Below are 24,125 nucleotides of genomic sequence, written 5' to 3'. Positions count from 1 at the left end.
CTTTAATCTTCGGACAGAGGTGGGAAGGGGGTTTCTTGGAGTTTAAAAAAAAAGGGTGGGCAGGAAGGCAAGGAGGGGGTTCATGGATTGGTGTCCAAGCTGGCCCCAATCCTAGCCGGCCCTTTACGTTACACAGCCCGGGGAATGCCTTTCCCATCTGTTCGGCGCTGGGCCTGCCCTTTCCAGCGTCAAGTGGCCTTCGAGTTCCAGTCCCGCCAGCTTGTCTTCTCCGTGGCTTCTTGGGGGGCTGTCTCTCAGCCCCAAAAGGCAGCCTTGGCTGGTGGCCCGGAAGGACCTACCGTTCCCCTCCCCGATCCAGCTTCGGCTTCTCCTGCTCGGGAGCTGGCGGCCGCTGGGCCTTTCCTGCCCCGATGGCGGCCAAGTGGTTTAAGGAGTTCCCGGCCAACCTGAAAACGGCCTCGGAGCGCGCCAAGCCGGGTGGCGGGGTCAACCTCAGCAAGCTGAGCGGCGCTTCCCGCAAACCCCCGGCGCCCTCGGATGCGGGGACGGCGTCCGTGCCCGGGAAGAACCGCAAAAACTCGGCCACGGACCTGGGCGGGCCACGGACGCTGGGGAAGGACGGAGGCGGTGGAGGCCGGCTGTCCCGGGACAATTTCCAAGGCCTCCTGCAAGCAGCCACAGGGAAAATGCGGAAAAATTCTCGGGTGGACGGCCCGCCGACGGAAGAGCCGGCCCGGGGGGTCCCCAAAAGCAACCCCAGTGGGGGGACCTACATCAACCGGCTCATCAAAGTGGATGCCAACGAGAAAAATGGGAAAAACTACCCAGGGACCCTCCCGAATCCGTCTGCAGCCCCAGAGCCAGAAAAAGCAGTCAAACAGGAGACGGTAAGGACCCCCCCCCCAAAAAAAATAATCCTAACAACATTGCTCAGAGAGTCAGGCTGAAATTTCTCAAGAAATCCTCCTTCTAACATGGCTCAGTGGATGACTTTGGAAGGACGGGCCGGCTTTGCTTGTCTCCTCGCTCTGCTTCGGGTTATGTCGCCCAATTAACCTCCCCGCCACTCCGTGACCCATGCTCCTTTCATCCCTCTGGGCGCCTGTCCTGCCACCCGCTTCCCTCCGGCCCACGCCCGCACATGAAAAAAAGAGGAAGCTTGGTGGGGGGAAAAAAGCTAGCTGATCGGTCCGAAAGAGATAGGCGCCCCACGCTAATTCCACCCACCAGCCCCTTGATTCGGACATCAATGTGCTTAAGGCGAACGCTGAATTCGTTAAGATTCTTAATAATCGGTATTAAGGCTCAGAGAGAGAGAGAGAGAAGTGGTCCAGAAACTTTTGAACTAAGGAAGTTTTACAAGAAAGGCCTACAGAGAGGATGGGCAGAGAGTCAGATACAACCGTAGGCAAATTGTAATGGATTTATGGATTTATTTATTCATTTATTTTGCCATTAATGCCTCTGATCTCAAGGAGTCCCTCCTGGAAGGACATCTGTGCGTTTTCTGTGCAAAGACGCTTCTCCCATAGCTTTTTAAAATCTGCAGAGGATCACAAATATGCCTCTTAATTGTCTGGACGGCGTGTGGAATTCGTAAGACGCCTGCGCCGTAAAGTGTATCATTCGTTCATTTATTTGTGATTAACAAAACAGCGATTCTAGCAGCATCTTAAAAGAGGGAGCCCCCTTATTTTTGTGGATCGTAGCCCCTGCTTCTTCAGAGACGGTCCCCAAAAATGTTTTGTAATAATAATAAAGTTAATCAGGCTTTAGAATGTCACAGACCTCTCAGTGTTTTTTTTGCTGTAACGGCCTAACACAGCTACCCCGCTGGAAATGAGCATAATAGCCACAATGATCATTTCGACTTCCCCTTTCCTCTTCATTGACAAGTATCCTGTTGATGCCTCCCCTCCAAAAAGAGAGCTTCTCGGAAATTGAGTGTACCAAGAGAGTGTTGCGTAAGCCGACAGATGTAACAGGGTTCCGAGCCTGACTCTTATTGTTGTCGCTGCTGTTGTGTTTATTGTGATGATGATAAACGCACCTCCAAGGGTCAAGCTCAAAAAATTTAGGAGTCGGTTCCTAAAAATTCACAGGGGAGGTTCCCTATTGGCAAAATGGCTGATTTTTTGAATTTCGGGGGAGCAAATCGGCAGCTCTCCGCTGGTCCTTTAAAGAGGAGACTCCTCGTTGTTCCTCTGTGTGAGTCACTGGAATTCTGTGTCTTTTTTTTCCAAACCTGTGGGGTGTAGAAAGGGCTTTTATAAGGAGATGGCATGTTGCTTAATCCAGATTAGTGCCGTTGGAAGGTCTCTGGAGGTCTTCCCAAACCCTACCGAGATGGCAGGGGTTGAACCAGGCAGGTTTAAAAGTTAAGGTTCTAGTCCTTGTGGATTTGAATAAGGACTAATTTTAAATAGGAGCATGGAAACCTGTCTTGTGCCCCATCGGACCACTGGTCCATAAGACTGGGGGTGGTTGGGTGCAGAATGGTCGCCACGCATCACCGGGCGCTCACCCTTCCGGCAGGAACCCTCTTCATCATTTGGCTCCCCTTCCAGGTGATTATTCTGGAAGATTACGCCGATCCGTACGACGCCAAACAGACCAAAGGCCAGCGGGAGGCGGAGAGGCTGGGCGAAAACGACGGCTACATGGAGCCTTACGATGCTCAGCAGATGATCACTGGTGAGTTAAGCCTTGGGCCACCTTTTCTGGGCGGCGAGGTTGGGAGTAGCAAATGTCAGATCAGGAGGTCTGTGGAGGAAGGCGTTTTTTGAGGGTTTGAACGTGCCACTGTTGCAGGAAGCAGTAGAGAGGGGACAGATTTATTTTTCAGACTACAAACCCCAGAATCCCCCTGTTGTTGCAAACAGAGTGAAAGGATTCCTGTTCGGTACGAATTGTACAAGAATAAGGTTATTATATTATATTATATTATATTATATTATATTATATTATATTATATTATATTATATTATATTATATTATATTATATTATATTATATTATATTATATTATATTAATATTCCACCTTTCCCACTGCAAGATAGCCCTCAAGGTGGTTGACAACCTTTTGAAAGGAATTAAAAACAGATACAACCATATGACAGCCCCCCGCCTGCTGTAAAAATTTTAAAATTAAGGTATATGCATTCGAAACCATTAAAACAATGTTCCACGGTTTCTATTCTCATGATTAGCAGAGCTTAGAAGACTTTGGACTACAAACCCCATTATCCTGGGAGCTGCTGGAAAGGTTTCTCGTCTCAGATTCACGGTCACCCCCTCCCCAAGCAGAGAGTGCCGGGTTCAGATCCTGGACACTGTATTTCCCCCACCCACCCGCGATATCCCAGGGCAAGGCTCTGGCTGGGAAACGCGCTCCCTGGGTGTCACTCGGAGATACCGAGCTAGCCAAACGCTTCCAGGAACAGCTGCTGCCCGGGATTGTTCAAAAAAAAAAAGTCATCGCTCAGCGTTTCCGTTCTCGTCCCGGAGAGAAAGCGACACTCCCGAGGGGAGGGCAGATTCTCCTGTGAGCTTTTGTGTATAAACCCCACCATCATTGACATCCCTTTCACTGGAGCTTGTTTTCAAATCTTCCCCCTTAAAAGGAACATCTCCCCGCAAGCTGGAACACCCCAAAGCCTTTTCTGCTCTTATCTCCGATCATTGCTCATCGGAGATAAGAGACTGCAGAAAACCCAGCAAGAGGATCGGTGGAACTGGGCTCTGATTTGCAACCCACGGCCATTTGGAGTCTGCAAATTAGACTTCCGAGTTTAATTTGCTCACTGATTTTCTGGTCTGAACTGCTGGATAGCTCAGTGGTTTCGTTATCTGAGCCAGAGGTTGCGAGTTCGAATCCCCAGTGGGCCTCCCTGACAGGGCCTGGACCCCAGAATGGTGTAAAATTTACCCCGATGGAAGTTTCCCAGGAGTGGCCTTCAAGCAGTCCCATTTGTGTGCTTGATCGCACAACCCGCTCGTGGCACCCAGTTGTGCAAACGGGCGCCGGAGCCTCCTTGCCAGATACGACGCTCGGCTCAAACCCCGCCACCTCGGCTGACCCAGGTGTAGCGACGCAGTGGGGGGAAAAACCGAATCAAGAACCAAACCAGAGGCTAGCGCTCCCTGTTCCCCCCCCCCAAAATGATTTCGCTGGAGAATTTGAGGAGAAGCCGCTCCTGATCAAACAAAGTTTTAATCCGAGGTTACCGTGGGGGCTACTTATGGCGAACCCTATAAACCAGAATAATAATATTCCCTGCCACCGGGAAGAGAAGGAGAACATAAACTTTGGAGAGGTGAAAGGGATAAAGCTGGGAAAAAGGAAATAAAAAATACAAGCAGGAAACTAGGTCTTGGTTTCCTGCCTCGCTGCTAGAAAAAGATAAGGCCTGGCTGGTTTCAAGTGTGTTTTTCATTTTGTTTGGTAAGTGAGAGGGGAAAAAATTGGGTGTGTGTGTGTGTGTTTTGTTGTGCGGAGGTGTGGGTGTGAGACCCTGAGGGGCAGTTCAAGAAATCTCAACCTCAGAGACCACGGAATGGAAAGGACGGTGGCGTCAAGGTTCGGATCAGAATCCGGAAGGGATTGGTCACACAGTCGGGCTTTTGGGTCTGAGGTACGGGCAAGCGATCTGATTTTTCTTGAGTGGGGAAAGGCACAACACCGGAAGCCGAAAAGGATCTGCATTGCTTCCAGTTTCACCACCCGGGTCTCGCCGGCAAAGTCAAAAGGCGGTAAGGCCTTGCACGTGCTCTGGGTTGTTGTCCCTAACATCCCCGGTAGGCTGCTCCTACATATGGAGGTTCCATTGGGCCCTCGTGCATCCCGGCTGATCCCGGCGTGTGGGTCTCCCGGGTGCAATGGTCCGGTCCGCTTTCCAAAGGCGTCTAAACCGGTGTGTGTGTGTGGGTGTAAATCTGCGGCTCAGATTTATTCAAGGGTGTGTGTAGGGGAAGTCGCTTAAGGTGCCGATCCTCATTGAAACGGACCGGTCCCCGCCAGACCCGCCTTAGCAACCGGCCGGATGCCTGCCGTCCGCTTTTGGAGTCTCCACCCGGAGCTGACACAGCCGGAGCGAATAACAGGAAGTCGAAGCCGAAGTGGCATTGTTCGGGCGGGAGGGGGTGTTAATGTATGTGGCATATGGACGCTTTTTTTCAAAAGCTGGCCTCAAGACCAGAAGTCCGTCACTCACACACCAGCCCCGTCGGCGTCTTTGCTTCTGCCTGGCTTTGTTACCCAGCTTTCCAGAGTCCCTGAGCATGTGCAGAGGGCGTCCCCGCGCCACCAAAAGCCTCGCGCAGCCTCTTCACTGACTCCACGTACCTGCAGCTGAGTTTCGAACGTTTGGTTAAATTCCTCGTACCGCGTTTCCCCGAAAACAAGACAGGGTCTTATATTAATTTTTGCTCCAAAAAATGCAGTAGGGCTTATTTTCAGGGGATTTTTTTTCATGTACAACCACTGACATTTATTCAAATACAGTCCTGTCCTGTTTTTTTTGGTTGCTGCACAAGGGTGGAGGGCGGGGGGGGGGTTTCACTTAACTCGTGCTTATTTTTGGGGTGGGGCTTATATGACGAGGATCCTGAAAAATCCTACTAGGGCTTATTTTCAGGTTAGGTCTTATTTTCGGGGAAACAGGGTACAACTGCAGGGAATCACAGAGCAGAATAGCTTCAAGTCCCAAAGATCAAGCCACGCCTTTTCTCATCAACTGGCACTTACAGTCTCGGTAACTCCCTCGGAGAGAAAGGATAAAAGCTTTCGCCACGTACAATTGAACAGATCAAACAGCAAACTGACAGACGACAACTGCTTTCAGGGCCCAAGGTGGCTCACATTATAGAAAGACAATGTTTAGAAGCTAAAAAACAGGATGTGTAGCAGTGTTTTAAAAGGAATCAAGCAAATACCGCTCTATAATATGGTAGACAGAACATCGAAAACACATTCAGAGCAGTAAGGCATAACAATCCATTTTAAAAACCCCACTTGAGCAGCTAGTCACTGAGGGGAAGCTTGGCTGAAGAGAAAGGTCTTCGCCTGATTGCGGAAGGACAGCAAGGATGGGGCCAGCCTGACCTCCAGTGGCAGGGAGTTCCAGAGTCCCCCCCTTGGCATGTTTGCCCTTCTAATGGCTGCATTAGGCTGTGGCAGGAAAAACAGAACAGCAAACCTTGGGGTAGCTTAAATGTATCAAACATTTGGGGTGGCTTGAGCTTGAGAGCCTAGCAAGCAGGAATAGAGGAAGAGTTAGTTCATAAGGTTACGAGATGACACCATAGAATAACAATAAGCAACTTTAACCCTTCCTTCCTTCCTTCCTTCCTTCCTTCCTTCCTTCCTTCCTTCCTTCCTTCCTTCCTTCCTTCCTTCCTTCCTTCCTTCCTTCCTTCCAATGTTTCCTCTGTCTTCCTTCCAATGTTTCCCTCTGTCTTCCTTCCAATGTTCCCTCTGTCTTCCTTCCAATGTTTCCCTCTGTCTTCCTTCCAATGTTTCCTCTGTCTTCCTTCCAATGTTTCCTCTGTCTTCCTTCCAATGTTTCCTCTGTCTTCCTTCCAATGTTTCCCTCTGTCTTCCTTCCAATGTTTCCCTCTGTCTTCCTTCCAATGTTTCCCTCTGTCTTCCTTCCAATGTTTCCCTCTGTCTTCCTTCCAATGTTTCCTCTGTCTTCCTTCCAATGTTTCCTCTGTCTTCCTTCCAATGTTTCCTCTGTCTTCCTTCCAATGTTTCCCTCTGTCTTCCTTCCAATGTTTCCTCTGTCTTCCTTCCAATGTTTTCCTCTGTCTTCCTTCCAATGTTTCCTCTGTCTTCCTTCCAATGTTTCCTCTGTCTTCCTTCCAATGTTTTCCTCTGTCTTCCTTCCAATGTTTTCCTCTGTCTTCCTTCCAATGTTTCCTCTGTCTTCCTTCCAATGTTTCCCTCTGTCTTCCTTCCAATGTTCCCTCTGTCTTCCTTCCAATGTTCCCTCTGTCTTCCTTCCAATGTTTCCTCTGTCTTCCTTCCAATGTTTTCCTCTGTCTTCCTTCCAATGTTTTCCTCTGTCTTCCTTCCAATGTTTCCTCTGTCTTCCTTCCAATGTTTCCCTCTGTCTTCCTTCCAATGTTTCCTCTGTCTTCCTTCCAATGTTCCCTCTGTCTTCCTTCCAATGTTTCCTCTGTCTTCCTTCCAATGTTTTCCTCTGTCTTCCTTCCAATGTTTTCCTCTGTCTTCCTTCCAATGTTTCCCTCTGTCTTCCTTCCAATGTTCCCTCTGTCTTCCTTCCAATGTTCCCTCTGTCTTCCTTCCAATGTTTCCTCTGTCTTCCTTCCAATGTTTTCCTCTGTCTTCCTTCCAATGTTTCCTCTGTCTTCCTTCCAATGTTTCCCTCTGTCTTCCTTCCAATGTTTCCTCTGTCTTCCTTCCAATGTTTCCCTCTGTCTTCCTTTCAATGTTTCCTCTGTCTTCCTTCCAATGTTTCCCTCTGTCTTCCTTCCAATGTTCCCTCTGTCTTCCTTCCAATGTTTCCCTCTGTCTTCCTTCCAATGTTCCCTCTGTCTTCCTTCCAATGTTTTCCTCTGTCTTCCTTCCAATGTTTCCTCTGTCTTCCTTCCAATGTTTCCCTCTGTCTTCCTTCCAATGTTTCCTCTGTCTTCCTTCCAATGTTTCCCTCTGTCTTCCTTTCAATGTTTCCTCTGTCTTCCTTCCAATGTTTCCCTCTGTCTTCCTTCCAATGTTCCCTCTGTCTTCCTTCCAATGTTTCCCTCTGTCTTCCTTCCAATGTTTCCTCTGTCTTCCTTCCAATGTTTCCCTCTGTCTTCCTTTCAATGTTTCCTCTGTCTTCCTTCCAATGTTTCCCTCTGTCTTCCTTCCAATGTTCCCTCTGTCTTCCTTCCAATGTTTCCCTCTGTCTTCCTTCCAATGTTTCCTCTGTCTTCCTTCCAATGTTTTCCTCTGTCTTCCTTCCAATGTTTCCTCTGTCTTCCTTCCAATGTTTCCCTCTGTCTTCCTTCCAATGTTCCCTCTGTCTTCCTTCCAATGTTCCCTCTGTCTTCCTTCCAATGTTTTCCTCTGTCTTCCTTCCAATGTTTCCTCTGTCTTCCTTCCAATGTTTCCCTCTGTCTTCCTTCCAATGTTTCCTCTGTCTTCCTTCCAATGTTTTCCTCTGTCTTCCTTCCAATGTTTCCTCTGTCTTCCTTCCAATGTTTCCCTCTGTCTTCCTTCCAATGTTCCCTCTGTCTTCCTTCCAATGTTCCCTCTGTCTTCCTTCCAATGTTTCCCTCTGTCTTCCTTCCAATGTTTCCTCTGTCTTCCTTCCAATGTTTTCCTCTGTCTTCCTTCCAATGTTTCCTCTGTCTTCCTTCCAATGTTTCCCTCTGTCTTCCTTCCAATGTTTCCTCTGTCTTCCTTCCAATGTTTCCCTCTGTCTTCCTTCCAATGTTTCCCTCTGTCTTCCTTCCAATGTTTCCCTCTGTCTTCCTTTCAATGTTTCCTCTGTCTTCCTTCCAATGTTTCCCTCTGTCTTCCTTCCAATGTTCCCTCTGTCTTCCTTCCAATGTTTCCCTCTGTCTTCCTTCCAATGTTTCCTCTGTCTTCCTTCCAATGTTTTCCTCTGTCTTCCTTCCAATGTTTCCTCTGTCTTCCTTCCAATGTTTCCCTCTGTCTTCCTTCCAATGTTCCCTCTGTCTTCCTTCCAATGTTCCCTCTGTCTTCCTTCCAATGTTTCCCTCTGTCTTCCTTCCAATGTTTCCTCTGTCTTCCTTCCAATGTTTCCCTCTGTCTTCCTTCCAATGTTTCCTCTGTCTTCCTTCCAATGTTTTCCTCTGTCTTCCTTCCAATGTTTCCTCTGTCTTCCTTCCAATGTTTCCCTCTGTCTTCCTTCCAATGTTCCCTCTGTCTTCCTTCCAATGTTCCCTCTGTCTTCCTTCCAATGTTTCCCTCTGTCTTCCTTCCAATGTTCCCTCTGTCTTCCTTCCAATGTTCCCTCTGTCTTCCTTCCAATGTTTCCTCTGTCTTCCTTCCAATGTTTCCTCTGTCTTCCTTCCAATGTTTTCCTCTGTCTTCCTTCCAATGTTTCCTCTGTCTTCCTTCCAATGTTTCCTCTGTCTTCCTTCCAATGTTCCCTCTGTCTTCCTTCCAATGTTCCCTCTGTCTTCCTTTCAATGTTTCCTCTGTCTTCCTTTCAATGTTTCCTCTGTCTTCCTTTCAATGTTTCCTCTGTCTTCCTTCCAATGTTCCCTCTGTCTTCCTTCCAATGTTCCCTCTGTCTTCCTTTCAATGTTTCCTCTGTCTTCCTTCCAATGTTTCCTCTGTCTTCCTTCCAATGTTTCCTCTGTCTTCCTTCCAATGTTCCCTCTGTCTTCCTTCCAATGTTCCCTCTGTCTTCCTTTCAATGTTTCCTCTGTCTTCCTTCCAATGTTTCCTCTGTCTTCCTTCCAATGTTTCCTCTGTCTTCCTTCCAATGTTTCCTCTGTCTTCCTTCCAATGTTCCCTCTGTCTTCCTTCCAATGTTCCCTCTGTCTTCCTTTCAATGTTTCCTCTGTCTTCCTTCCAATGTTTTCTCCTTCCCTCTGCCCCTACAACAGCCTCCATTTCAAAGTTTTTGCCTCCAGAGGTAGTTCAGGCTTGGTTTGATCGGCTGAAATCCAGCCGTAAGTAAAAAATAAGAGTCGCCGTATTGGATCAGTGGAAGTTACAAAGCCGTTTGACTCGCTCAGTCCCCACGGATCCCTGGACTGACAAAGGATCCCCTTTGTCTTCCCTCTCAGAGATCCGACGGCGGGGTTCAAAGGACCCTCTGGTGAAAGCCGTCTTGCTCCTGGACGAGCCGGCTGAGGCCAAAGGAGACCCCGGCGCCAAGCGTCCGAGCGCCAAGCCGCCGCAACTCTACGACACCCCGTACGAACCGACCGAGGCCGGGCCGAAGCCCGAAGCCCGACTGCCTGTAAATGACGAGCGGCCGCCGGCTGAGTACGAACAGCCCTGGGAGTGGAAGAAAGACCAGATTGTCAAGGCGCTTTCAGGTAGGAAGAAAGGCACGCTTGGGGGCTCGCCTGTAAATAGCTGATACGCCTGCTCGCCCATGGTGACTAAAGAGTTTCCTCCAGGTAACTAGACAAAGCTGTTTTATAAGAAATCGGTAGTATTTCTCGGATGTAAGTAGATACTATTTCTACTCACCTATGGTGATTTAAGAATTTCTTCCAGGTAACTAGACAAAGCTGTTTAGGCAATATTTATCACCTATCACATTAGTGACAGCTTCACCCGTTGGATTTCTGACCAGCAGTTGGTGAAGCACATGTGTCCTCAGGGCTTTGAAGGCTGGCAGACTTTCCCAGCTCGGTACCAGCAAGATGGATGCTTTACCGATTTCTGCCCCTTTATTTTTATTAATTTTTTGGGTGGTTCTACCTGTATCCTTCCAGTGCAGTTTGATGGATCCGAACGGCCTCTGGCGGCAGCTAAAGAAGAGATGGCAGCCCCACCGCGGCAACAGCATTGCCGCCAAAGAAGCTGGCCCTCGAGGATGGTGAAGCCCCAGTCGGTGGCAGGCGAGCCGGGCACGGACGGGGACCCGGTGGATCCCGCCCTCGCCCTGGAGAAACAGCCGTAAGGAATCACTCCCTCGAAGCGCAGGAAGGATGGAAGCGGGTTGAGTTTCTGATCGCTTCCTTTTCCCTGCAGTCCCACCGGCCACCTTAAGGTGGCGTATGGGGCTCTCGCCTCACTCAGTCTTCATAACAACCCTGCGAGGTAGATCGCTCTGGGAAATTACAGCTCAGAGGGAGTTTCTTGGCTCTTTGGGGACCAGCCCAGTGCTCTAACCACTAGGCCGGATGGTGAATCTAAAGAGAAGGATGCCTGAGAGGCAGAGATGATGGGAGATGATGGTGGATGAGCGCAGAGGGTGGGTGGATGGGTCATCCTCTGATGGGAGTTCAGTGGAATGGCCGGATTGATGGACAGTCAGATCAAAGACAGGATCGTTGCATAACGAACCGGTGGAATTAATTGCCATGGGATTTTGCTATGGCAACGATCATTAGTAGCTTCTTTTCCTTAATTAAAAAAAAGGGGGATTAAAGTAGTCTTTCAGCAGGCCGAGAAAGGTTATATATCCCTTTTCACGGGAAAATCAATCCTTCATGGTCAAACGCAGTCTACCCACAGAGAAGGGCATGCTGGGAAAGGCCATAAGTGTCCTTCCCCAGAGAGAGACGAGGGGAAAATTGATCCTCCATGGCCAGACGCACTCTACCCACATGGAGAGACGTGCCAAAAAAGGTTATAGATGTCTTTCCACAGAGATGAATAGAAAATTGGGGGGGGGGGACTACAACTCCCATCTCCTGCCCTGACCCTGCTGGCTGTGTGGATTTTGGGAGTCGTAATCCAGATACTTTGCCCGACAGGGAGGATTCTATATGGAATTTGGGTTTAATTCTGGCAGAAAAGAGGTAGCAAGGGAATCGTTATCTCTAAAAGCAAGGTGGGGAAATTGGACACACACACACACACACACCGGAAGGTTTTGGACTACAACTCCCATCAGTCCCAACAGGGCAAGAAGCCAAGGGTGATGGGACCCGGCGTCAAGTTTACCAACGAGACGTCTTCCAAGGGTGGAGGATCAGGCCCTTTCCCGCTCCGTCCACCCCCTGAGGGGGACCCCCCCTTTTCTCCCACACCCCCCGTCACTCTTTTCCTTCCCACGCAGCTGGTTTCACGGCACGATCACGCGGGCAGAAGCTGAGAGCCGGTTGCAGCCGTGCAAGGAAGCCGGGTTCCTCGTGCGAACCAGCGAGACGGGCACCAGCAAATATTCCATCACTCTCAAGTGAGTGGCCGGGGATGATGGGCGGAGGAAGAAAGGCGGGTGACCGGGGGGGGGCAAACCAAGCTCGGGGGTTCGGCTGGACTCGGATAGACCATTTCCGTCCACCTGCTCTGCGCTCGGAGCTGTACATATGACAGCAAGAGCAGAGCGGGTGGATGGGCTTTGTAGTGGATCCGTGACCCAGGAAGGGAGAGATGGCAGGATGGGAGTGAAGGAGCAGGAGAGGGCGGTTTCTGCCTTGACACTTATCAAACATCCAAAGGAGCAAGGGTACCTCTGAGCATTAGCAGAGTGCAATTCCCTCCTGATGCTAAAAAAAAAGGCAGAGCAGGGATTCCCCCTTGCCCGGTGTTTGCTGGCCCCCATTTCCTGCCCTGCCAGGGACAGGATTACTAGATCACTCAGGGATTTAGATCTCTAGCTTGTGGAGCCAGAGGTTGAGAGTTCGAATCCCCCCACTGGGCCTCCTTAACAGAGGCTCGACTTGGTGATCTATCGGGTCCCTCCCAGCTCTGCGGTTCTAAGATGGTTAGATAATTAGCAGCCGGAATCCTTTGCCTGGCAGAAATCTGATTCCACGCTAGAGCTTTGCATTGGTTGTCCCCACCCCACCCGCTGCCTCGTAACCCCGGTAGATCTCTCCTGCATTTCGGCCGCATCCCCCTTGGTTCAGCGTTTATAAGGGAGTATTGCAGGAGGCCAGCCAGCAAATGGCATGGAGGGGGGGGGGTTGAGGAGAATAAGCTACGCCACCCCCTACATCATTCCCGCACGGCGGCCCCTCCCTCTCTCATTCCCCGTTGGCTTGGGTGCGGTTCCCGGCTTCCTTCCTCAGGATGTTGGGCCCTGGAGTGGAAACAATTGGAGCAGGGGCGAGAAAGGAGCATTTAAAGAGAAACGAGAGGAGCATTTGAGCTGGTGGAGAGGAAAGCCAAGGCAGAAATTCTCCCGGGGGAGGATCCTGACCTCCCCGGTTTCTCCCTTTCTGGTCCCAAGGCGACGTTTCACAAAGATGTTTTGGACTACAACTCCCATCAGGCTGAGCTGGGCGAGGATGATGAGGGTGTAGTCAGAATCCTCGGTTTAGGGAAGGGCGATCCGATTTGTAGGCAAGCTGTTCTGGGTGAATCCCTCCCCACCCCGCAAAGGTCATTTGAAGGGAGAAATGTCCTGAACTAATTATAATAATTATGCTCGGTCAAATTGATTCTGACTTATTGATGCCCTTGAGACTAGGGTTTGCCTGACAAAGAATACAGTGGTGCCTTGCTTGACGACATTAATTAGTTCCACCAAAAGCGGATTCATCGTAGAGCGGGGTAATCGTCCAGCAGGGCACAACTGTTCACAGAAGTGGTTTATTCTTCCCTTCCTCTAGGGGGAGCCCTGGGACGGTGCCGCTTGCCCTAGAGTAGACTCAAGGAGCCGGGTCCCGGAGGTGGAGCCGAAGGCGAGTTCGAATCCTCGCTGTGCCTCCCAAGCAGAAGAGCCAGCCTGGATAGCCTTGGGCAAGCTGCACCGTCCCACAGCGCCCCTAGAGGAAGGGAAGGGTAACGCGCATCTGAGAGGAAAACCCTAGAAAGGGTCGCCATCCGTCAAGACTAAGGGTCCCCGTTGCTGACAGATACCGGTTTTCGGTCCTTTGCTTCTCTTCGCAGGACCAGCCAGGGCTGCGTCCACATCATCGTGGCCCAGACGAAGGATCACAGGTACACCCTCGACCAGACCGGCGGCCTCTTCAACAGCGTCCCCGAAGTCGTCCGGTATTACTCCACCGAGAAACTGCCCTTCAAAGGGGCCGAGCACATGACCCTCCGCTACCCGGTCCTCGTTCCTGGCAAAGCCCACTAGCTCACGCCCCCCCCCGGCCCGGCCTGGGAACTGGGCTGGCGGGAGGGACAGGCGTCCGCGATGGGTGAGAAGGCACCTCTACGCCCGTGTGACTGCGCCAAATTGGGATCGGATCCTGCCCCTTTCTTGGCTTTCCCCCCAAATCCTAGCCGACCCCTTGTCACCTTCCGGAATAGACAGCTGGGGTGTAACTAAGGTCGGCGGACTGGGCCGTCACCCCGGGGATACCCCCACCCCCCAAAATTTTGGAGGCACTGAGATCCAGAGGAGAATCTGTAGATGATGGTCATTAGGAAACAGAAGAGGAGCGTGGCCCTACGCGCTTTGTTTTTTTCGGAAGGTATCAAGCTGGTCTTGCTTATGGTGGAAACAGTGGGGTGCAATGGAGAGATGGTTTTGCTTGCCCCCGGGGGCCAAAAACGCCTAATTGCAGCTCCCATTACAGTGGTGCCTCGCTTAATGATTGCCCCGCTCTACAACGAAATCACTGTACGATTAGGTTTTTGCTATCACAAAGCGATGTTTCAAATGGGGTTTTTTTGTTTAATGATGATTGGTTCCCTGTTTCGGGAACCGATTTTCACTTTACGATGATCGTTTCAAAATGGCCGCTGGCTGCTTAAAATGGCTCCCCGCTGTGTTTTTGGAAGGATTCCTCGCTTTACAGGCAGTGAAAATGGCCGCCCCATGGAGGATCTTCGCTGGACGGTGAGTTTTCAGCCCATTAGAACGCATTGAGGGGTTTTCAATGCGTTTCAATAGGCTTTTTTATTTCGCTTTACGACGTTTTCGCTCTACAGCGATTTTGCTGGAACGAATTAACGTTGTTAAGCAAGGCACCACTGTAACGGCTCACAATGAGAACAATTACAATTATTGTGTGCTGTCATCAAAGTTTGCCGACGGGCTAGTTTGGCCACTGGCCACCAAGGCAGAGTTGGGGGGCTCATGGGAAGGACTGGAGCAAATGACAGGATGTCATTATGCCATGGGAGGGTTCGGGCCGAAACGAGAAGGAATAAGTGAGTTACTGGTGGAGAAGCTTACATGGATGATTGTAGACCCACAGAAGACGGCCGCCCGAGGATCTAGTGCCCAACCAGTATATTTTCATGAGGGCAAATATTTTGCAAAGTGACCGAGGGTTATCGGTTGATTTCTAATGAGTGCGGTGAGGGGTGGACATAGAAAACATATTTGATAAGCCCCCCCCTTCATCTCCAGCCCTATTGAAGAAAAATTCGCTATTACTTCGTCACATCCATCAACTTAATCCAGTCTCAATTAAACAGGTCTGAAAGTGGTTTCCCCTTAATCCGTGTAGACGTAATCTCAAATCGAAGCTGAATTCTCTCTCCTCCTGGGTGTCGTATTTCCAGGCTAGCGTTTGGGCCGGACTGGATTCTAACTATAAAGAAAACTCAGTTATTTAAAAATTTATTATTTTTAACCATGCCAAAAAAAAGCTGAGATTCTTAAATTTGCAGTGGGGGCCAATTGAATGCAGGAAGGATCTGCTTCTAGATGGTTTTTTGACCCCCCCAGAAAAAGTTGAGAAGTAGTGCATTTAACCCCCCCCCCAAAGACGCATCGCCCCAAAGACTGGGAAATCTGATGTGTCTTAACTTCGTCTCTGGATTTGGTCTTCCTGTCGTAGGCGGGCACCTTTTCCATTTATGAGAGAATGGGCGGAAAAGCAGAGGAGAGGGAAATCTGGATGGGGACCAAAGGCGGAACATCCCAGAATAGTTTCGACTTTGTTTAAAAAAAAGAAAGAAACAACAGCAGAGCAGGAAAAGTGGTTTTTTAAAAAGTAACTAGTTACTGTCATAGTTCCAAGTTTCCAAATGTGTGGTGGTAGATTTGGTAAAAACAGTCGAAAAGTAATTTTGATATTCTCATTAAAGAAGAGTAATTAAAATTATTGTTAGCGTTGGAGTTACTTTTGAAAAAGGAAACACTGGCACGCTACCAGTTACTGAACTAAGTTACAAAACATAAGAGTAGTGAGGGGATGCACCTCCCTTCAGTAGAAAAGTAACTAAAACCAGTTAAAATTATGTTTAACCAGTCAGAATTAAATGGTAAAGCAGGTGAAGTTATACCTGGTTATGTTGACCTACACCTGTCCTGCACTGGCTAGACAGATCCCTATGATGGCTGGTGGATTATGGGGGTTGTAGTCCCTAAAGCTCTAGTTTCTTCAAAAAGGAATGAATTCCCTGTGGAGGATGGCAGTTCCAACAGAGCTGTTCTTTTGCCGTTATTTGCCATCAAAAGTAGAACCTCCATGTTCAAGAGCAGGCTTGCTCGAGATATCTTTCACACACACACACACACACACACGCCCCAAATAAATTCATCAGCATCACGGCTGGGAAACCAGAGGCCAAAACCAAGGCTACACCGCCACCTTGTGGTACAAATAAACAATTATGCCAAACACACAAAATGTTGCATTTTAAAAAGATAAAACACAATTATTTAAACTTTTGCGCATTCCTCCTACCCCCCAAATGTGTGGAGAATAATATTAGACCCGCAGGACTGTGAAATTAGAACCTCTTCTGTTGCTCCGTCCACAACGCCACGCTGTTGCCTCTCACCTCGTTACGAATTAGCTTAACAAGTGTCATCAGATGAAATGGAGAAGAGGAAATAACAATCGGTCATCCATAGCAGAAGCAGCATTAATTTTTTTCCCCTGGACATTGAGGGGAGATAGAACAATGCAATGTAGTGGGTCGAGCGACAGACTACGGCTCCGGAGACCTGAGTTCGAATCCCCCACATGGCCATGGAAACTCACAGAGCAAGGGGCGGCCCTCATTCCACGACTCCTTAAATGCCTCACAGGTCTTGAAAATGCTATTAGGGTGGCCGTAAGTCAGATGCGAAGTGACCAGCACAGAAGACCACAACGCTGGAGCCACCCAAGCAGCGGTGGAGTTGGGGGTAATTCACCTCAAAACACCCTTTTACAAAACACGGCTTTCCAGTGTAGACAAAGAAGGACAAGTTTAAAGCTTTTCTGGGAGGTGTTAAGAGTCATTTTGCAGTGTTAGGTCAAGTGGCAGTGAGTTTCACCGTTTCCCTTTTTCTGTCAAAGGGGGCCAGCGTGGTGTATTGGATATATATACTACCCTCTAAAGACATATTTCTAATTTAGAGTTCACAAATTAATCTAGGGAGTCCCAGAGCACCCGCAGCCCCTGCTGCTGCTGTAAACCTGGTTCATCTGCAACCAGATAGACTTCTCTTTTCCCTGGAGGTTTTACTTTTCCTCTTCAGATCTCTCAAAACGGCATGGGGGGGCTTCTTTGTTTTGCTAAGGCCGGCCTTTTTCTGAGCGCCAGGAACCGTCAGCCCCAGGGCGCCGGTGCCGGCTCCACCGCCGTCCCCTCCACCCCGATGGGTAGACGGCCGACAAAAATGTCGAAAACAGTGGCATTTCCCACATGCTGTTCTCAGGCTCTGTGGGGAGGAACTGCCCCCCCATGGATTGCAACACATCTCGGTCCGGGGGGGGAAGTTAGCAGGCGCATCGGGGCCCGGAGAGGAAGGCCCGAGCGTGGCGGTTCTCAACCCACAGTTAGGAAAGCAATAAACAACAAAATCGTGTGGTTTTATTTTATTTTATTTTTAAACATACTATTTCTACTCTTGGGGTGAAAAGAGACTCTGAGGGTAGGAACAGAAAGCCAAATGAAAGAGGATTTTTGCCCTGATTTGTCAAGACTCTTGCGATTATCGGAGACAGAACCTCCAGTGAGAGGCAGTGTCTATCTGAGTGTCCAGTCCTGGAAAGGCTTGGGCCTGATACACGTTATTTTTTCATTTTTACATTTATAGACCGCCTTCTATGACTTCGATGCGGTGGTCTACAGTTCCTCGCCTTCTCTGGTTTATCTTCAGCCCAACCCTGTAAGGTAGACCTTAAAAAGAAACAAATACCCCCAAAACTAGAATCCGGATCTTTAACTGCCGCCCCACATGGGTTTTCCTGGCTCTCTCGTGATTTGGGGCTTGGTGTTTTGTTTTTTTTAAATTCCCAGGTAAAAGGCAGGTGGTTGCTACCCCATCGCTGAACGGGTTTTGAAAATAAGAACAAATGGGGAAAAAAGAAGGGAAAGTGAGAAAATTAGAGAGGATCACCAGTTTTAAAGAAAGAAAGGACTTTTTAAGGCCTTGTGGATGGATGGATGGATGGATGGATGGATGGATGGATGGATGGATGGATGGATGGATAGATAGATAGATAGATAGATAGATAGATAGATAGATAGATAGATAGATAGATAGATAGATAGATAGATAGATAGATAGATAGATAGATAGATACCATATTTTTCAGTGTATAGCAGTGGTCCCCAACCTTGGGCCTCCAGGTGTTCTTGGACTACAACTCCCAGAATTCTTCACCACTACCTCTGCTGGCCAGGATTTCTGGAAGGCCCAAGGTTGGGGATCACTGGTGTATAAGACTTTTCTAACCCAAAATTAAGGAATCTAAGTGGAGATTAGCAAGTGTAGGGGGAAAGGGATCAAAGTGCTGCAGGATCGCTTTGATCCCTGCTTTCTCCTCCACTTGTTTTTGTTCTCTCCTCAGCTTACTTCCGTGTATAAGACGGTCCTCAATTTTTAGTCTAAAGATTTTAGACAAAAGTATAGTCTTATACATGGAAAAATACGGTAGATAGAGGCTAGGCATGTGTATGAGAAACATCTGGTTTGGCACAGCCATGATTCAAAATCTGAAGCCACCTGGTTGTGGGTTTTTCTGCGGCAGGATTTCCTTCCGAAGGGACATCCCCTGAGATCTGTTTGTCGGGCCCGGGGTCCAATTTTAGCCCTTTTCAAACGAACCAGGGAGGTTTCGGTGTCTCTACCCGAGGTGGGGGCCCGTCATCTAGCTTTGATCGACCTATAAATAGGAATGAAACTCTGCTTTTGGGGCTGTCCTCGGAGCCCCAGAAGAGGCGCCAAACTCACCCGGTTCCGAGACGAACGAGGCGGGAGGGAGCGAAGGTGAAGCGAAGCGGAAAAGTTATCAGCCCACGATATTGCTGACAAAAAAATTAATAATAATAATAATAAGTCCTATGAGGGATACAGGAGGGGGCGATTGCAGGGAGGGGAGAAAAAAGTGGGTGTCTTTCTCACCTTTGAACCTTTCTTGACGTCGCAGTTTTTTCCTTTCCTAAATACGTAGAAATTTGCACGTTTGGCCTCCGGGGTTTCGTGCTGTTGTTTTCGGAAACAAACAGTCCCATCCAAAATCAGCAGAAGATAAAACTTCACGTAGTTGCCACAGGGTTGCTGAAAAAAGGTTTTTTAATAAAAGAATTGGCAGCTTTGATTTGCTGTATAAACAGCTCCAGAACCAGACTTTAGAGAGTGCATCTTCCTCACACAGGACCTGAGTGTTAAAATTTGGTCCCCCAATAGGTAAATGCTTCAAATTTTCGAGTGTCTTTTGGAGGTAATGGACTACAGTACCCATACTCCTCCAAGAGCAGCTGGCTGGGGGGGGGGCAACGGGGACTGCTGCCTCCGTGGACGGCATCATAGTGGATTGTAGTTCCAAAGGCTACCTTTGATATGAAAAAATGAAAACCCCTCGCAAGCAGAAAACAGACACCACAGGAATGAGGTTTGGGGAAAGTTTATTAGCATTTATGCTTTCTCCTGCACTTGCTTCAGGATTATGGGAGGTGTAGTTATTTTTTTGTAAAAAAAGTAGTGCTAAGGTTCCAAAGTCCATTTATACCATCACGACCAGGGCATGTAACTCATCAGAGGTAAACTCCACGATGTGTAACTTCTGATTTTTAAGCTCTGCTCAAAAGAAGAGGACAGAAGTTTCAAGACAAACCTCCCTCAGGGGGAAATTTCACTTCCTCTTCTCTAAAGAAGACACACACTTCCTTTCTAGCTGTTTATCAGTCCGAGAAAATCTAAAAGAAGAACTGGGAGTAGAAAGGAAACAGCTGGCGGCACTGGGGGCTTCACCCAGAGGCCTCATCCTGCCGCACGGACCCGTTGTTCGCAGAGAGACGCGTAAACACACACACTAAATCTCCCCTAAAATCTCCTATCGTCCTAGGAGCCAGAGCAGCCCAAGAGATTTGGCTGCCCGAAGCCAAGACGGTTTCTGGACACTCCATAGCTCCGTGTACAGAAGCAAACTAGACAGACGAAAAAACTGTGACTGTGATTACTCTTAAAGTTCCTCTCTCTCTCTTTTCTTTTTAAACTACAGCTCCCATCACCCACATCCTGCTGGGGAGGGGGGATTCTGGGATTTGTAGTCCAAAAGGGCAAAGGAACACCTCTAGCCTGCAGGCAACCCGCCAAATTTCATCTCAACGTTGGCAGTGCCTGCATCGGCCGAACCGGTGCAGCGACGTTTTTTAAAGTGTCCCATCGGTCTTAAGGCCACCCATTGGTGGCAAAAAACTGCGTTTATGAGCCTGTTTGCCTCTCATGAAGGTCTCGATTTGGGAAATGGGGAAATAAAGGGTTTGTCTTTTTTAAATAACAGCTTTTTAAAATAATAGTAGTCCAGAACAGCTTCTTTGGCATAGCTGTGCTGTCTTCCTTAGCAAACAACCAGCCAATCTCCAACAGCTAAATCCATAAGAAGCAAAGAGGTCACCAGCAAATCAAACCGAATATTTCCCGAGGGGATACAAAGGTGACCGCACCGTGTTCCCCTGCAGCTAGGGTTTAGAGGTAGACTGCTCCTGAAAAGGAGAGGTTCCATTCCTAAGTATTTTGATGTAAAAGAACAGAAGCCACGAAGGGCGAAGATCAAAAGCCTGCGCTCTGTTCTGATATATGATGCCCTGACGGGAAGTCCGGAGGCAGGATCCGAGCGCAGAAGCACCTTAAATGGACCACACAGGATCCTACGAGGGTGACATCCCCCAACGCTCAGGCCTTTTCTGCTGAGCCCGCAACGAAAGGCTGATGGGGTCCAAGCACCCCACCCGTGTTCGCTTTACAGCACAACCTTGGAAAAAGGAAAAAGAAACGGAAAGAAAGAAAGAAATTTGTCGTACGGCCAAAATGTGTCCAAAAATTCTCTGCTACAGAGAAACAGTGGTTTTCCAAAATGCATGATCTTCTGCTGACTCCGAAATGGGGCAGAACATCCCAGCAAATGAGACCAACCCTAAATAGTTTGTTCCTCCCCGCGCACTGGAGGTCTTGAAAGGATCGTCTCGGTGTGCCAAAAAGCCCGTCAGTCATTCTGGGTCATCCGAAGGACGGCCGTCTTGAGTTCTAGTGACGACGGACAGATCCTGTTCTGGTAGACCGCCGTCTTCCTCAGTATCATCGCACCGGGAGAGACCCACACCATGTCACAACATCTGAGATTCACGTGGCCTCCTCCAGATGCTGCTTGGGGGAAACTGAGGCACGCCCTGTCCGAGGACCATTTAGAGGTGCCTCCAACCCTTTCCTCTGACAGCTGCTTTGGTAAATGGTTAGGTCTTGCAGGATCATAAGCAATCTTTGAGTGCTTATGATATATTTGGAAAAGCTAAAATAACTTTGCATGAATGAGCCAAGCCCATCCTTAAATTTCGACGGGACTAGGATGGCTTCGAGATTATTCCAACACCGACATGATCAAAGGTGGCCCTAACTGTGCCTTGATGATCTGGACAGATGTGGCGCCTCCATCCACAACTGGATCTCCCCGCCTTCAAGGTGGACGGCCCCGATGTTGCGTCTTGGCATCAAGGAACGCCCCGATGCCCAGCGATCTGAAAGCGTGCCTTCTACTTGGGCAGCAGGAAATAGTCCGCGTTCGCCACGTCGTACGGGCCGTTATCCAGGACGCGGGGGCTGTCGACGGAGCTCTCGCTGAAGGGCGAGGCGGGAGGAGAGAGGAGAGGCGAAGCGCTCAGCGGAGGTTCTGGAGATAACGGGGCCAGGGCGTACGTCGGGGCCGTGCTCGGCTTCCCTTCTCTGTAAGAAGGTGGCCCCCATCTTTTCCTACACCTGGAAGCAAGCAAACAAAAGCCGCGTCAGTGTGATGTTGGCAGCGTAAGAGGCAGGCTATAGCCGATGGGTCGAGGTGCAAGGGAACGGAAGAAGGGACACTGGGGAAAGAGAGAAAGAGGGAGGAAAAGAGGAGGAAAGGAAGGTAGAGAGAAAGAGAGTCATAAACGGTTAAAGAAGGGATGCTAGAAAGAGAGAGAAAGAGGAGAGAGAGATGGTAGAGAAAGAGAGGAAAAGGGGAATTATTTTGGAGCCACCTGCTGCCTCAGAGCACATCCTTTTCCCTAGTTCTACTGTATCTGCCACTATGCACCCTTTCCTCCCCTCTCTGCTATCCTCTCTTCCCCATCCCCATAGCAGCCCTTCCCTCTTTTGCTCTCGGTCATTCTCAGCCGGTGCCCCATCCTTCACCCTCTCTTTCTCTGCTGCTCCTTGTCGCCTTTTCACCTCGATCCCTCTCTCCAGGTATTTGACCCTTGCTTGCTGTTTTTCTCCCCGACACATCTGTCCGGATCCAGAGGTCAAGCTGGGTCAAAGGAAGTGAAGGTTGTAATAGGTCCCAATGAACTGTCCTTCCTTACCAGAAAATGATTAGTGCAATTAGAGTGAAGCCCACTGTCACGCTGATCACCACCATGAGGACCAAATGCAGGGATGCAAGTGTGGGAACTTCTACTGGAGGCAAAGGAAACAAACGGCAAACTCAGTTACATTGGGTATGGATCGACTGAAGCCAGAAGGCAATTTTGAAATGATAAATCATCCCACAGCCCTAATATGTGGATTGAGAAACACTCCCTTATATTGGATCCAAAATTGCGAGATGGACCCTAGTAAGACCGGGCAATAATAAAAGATATGCTCTCCTGGTGAGGAGTGGGCATTTTCCTCCTCTTTTTCACCCTGATCATTAATGAAAGCTGGTGTGTCCTTTTTTTAGTGGTCAAATAAAAGGCCTCACCCACCCTTACATCTGTGTAATTACCCTGGTTCTAACATTTCAGTGAAACCAAGAATTGTGACACGGTGGCAGCGGTGGGATACAAATCCTCTCCAACAGTCAGCCTGAACTTTACAGGACACGTATGTCTAAGACACGCATGTCTAAGGTAGGGGTCTCCTTTAAAGCATGTTCCTTGACCCCAGCATTCCCCATGGCTTATTAGACCCTTCAGACTGTCCCCATATTTCTGTACTTTTTTGCCCCACAAGACGGGAAATTTCTCTGGACTAGCAGGGTCACAGAGGCAGGTGCAGTTACCTTGTTGAATGTCCAGCTCTTTGGAGATCTCAGGAGTTGTGGGCTTCTCCGTGTTGATGAAGTAATAGGGGAACTACAAGAAAGAAGCAGTGAAGAGTCTGTGTTGAACCTCCCAGCTGTTGAGTAGAGACAGAGTTGCCCTCCTGTATGGGCATCCAGTAGTCATTTCCCCCTGACCAAGGAACTTCATAATATTTACAACCTGCGCCTGAGTTTTCTTGTTTTCCTTTGCCCTCCTCGTCACCTTTTCCTTCTGTGCTGTGTCTTTTAAATTGTAATCTGGACACTAGCATTAGGTTGGAGGGAGGCTGGAACTCAGCATAGAGGAGAGAGCCTTCAGCCATTTGTGCTTTTGGGGGAGAGATTAGCAACCTTGTACTGGAGTGTAATTTTTATTTAAGATGCCAGCCGTTATGAACACAGCAGAAAAGGGCAGAAACCAATCTCCGCCAAAGCACAGTAGAGATATACAACAAAAAGCAGAGCAGTTTATGAAAGGGTGGAGAGAAAGGGGCGGGACCACAGGGAGTCAGTTCCAGAGCCTTTTGGGGCCACATAAAAGAAGGCCCTGTGATTTAGGGAAACCACATACCTCTGGGAAATACGACGTCAATTCTGGCTCAGGATCCTTCGGTTCTGAAACACCAAAAGGACAGATTGGAGTGAAATTATTATTATTATTCAAAAAAACACCAGGCACAGTCAAAATTATAAAAACATTGACAGGTATCATATAACAGATACAAGTCTTAACCAAAAACCTAAGTATCTCTTAAATATCAGCGCAGGATGTAGGCTGTTCCTAACGTTGCTGTTTTTTGTAGCTCCGAGGGTGTGATTTCTGCAATCTGCAACTGCTTATAGGACTGTGTGGAATTTCTTGATACAGGCGTACCTCGGCTGAGCAGACCACAGTGACTCGGTGGGTTTTGTGACTCAGTGGACCCCAAAATCTGGGTTTTTCCAGTTGTGGTCTGTTCCTCTGACCACTGCACTGGCACGTGGGTAAGTGGACCCCCCCCACACCCCCGCTTCTCAAGGAGGAGGGGGCCCACCTGTCCAGGGTATCCCACTACTTTCACGGCTCCATTCACTCCAGGCCCCGTGGTTATATTCTTCACGGCATCGCACCCGGACGATGTGCCGCAGCCCTTCTAAGGCATCAGAGATGACATAGGATGTGACCCCAGGCCGAAGCT

General features: G+C 49.0%; 2 protein-coding genes across 3 annotated transcripts in view; one reads left to right on the top strand and one right to left on the bottom strand.

Annotated features, from left to right (window-relative positions):
* The first annotated feature begins 5 nt into the window (after positions 1-5).
* On the top strand, positions 6-15,576 carry SHE (Src homology 2 domain containing E). Its single transcript, XM_020797356.3, has 6 exons — positions 6-848; positions 2,529-2,655; positions 9,730-9,984; positions 10,390-10,573; positions 11,682-11,801; positions 13,460-15,576. The coding sequence occupies exons 1-6, from the start codon at positions 372-374 to the stop codon at positions 13,650-13,652; spliced, it is 1,356 nt and encodes a 451-aa protein (XP_020653015.3). The 5' UTR covers positions 6-371; the 3' UTR covers positions 13,653-15,576.
* Positions 15,577-19,301: 3,725 nt separating this feature from the next.
* Positions 19,302-24,125, bottom strand: part of IL6R (interleukin 6 receptor) — a 14,255-nt gene continuing 9,431 nt past the window's right edge. The window contains exons 6-10 of one of the 2 annotated variants that reach the window (XM_072984255.2): positions 23,982-24,125; positions 23,519-23,562; positions 22,927-22,999; positions 22,247-22,340; positions 19,302-21,665 (exon numbers count right to left, since the gene is read on the bottom strand). The exon at positions 23,982-24,125 is cut by the window's right edge and continues 4 nt beyond it. In XM_072984255.2, coding sequence (XP_072840356.2) covers positions 21,443-21,665; positions 22,247-22,340; positions 22,927-22,999; positions 23,519-23,562; positions 23,982-24,125 — 578 coding nt within the window. In that variant the 3' untranslated portion in view covers positions 19,302-21,442. The remainder of the gene's footprint in view (positions 21,666-22,246; positions 22,341-22,926; positions 23,000-23,518; positions 23,563-23,981) is intronic. The other variant, XM_072984256.2, reaches the window with a different exon arrangement.

The sequence above is a fragment of the Pogona vitticeps genome, chromosome 15 (genome assembly GCF_051106095.1).
Source record: "Pogona vitticeps strain Pit_001003342236 chromosome 15, PviZW2.1, whole genome shotgun sequence".
NCBI classification, from domain to species: Eukaryota; Metazoa; Chordata; class Lepidosauria; order Squamata; family Agamidae; genus Pogona; species Pogona vitticeps.
This window is presented reverse-complemented; position numbering and strand designations above follow the sequence as displayed.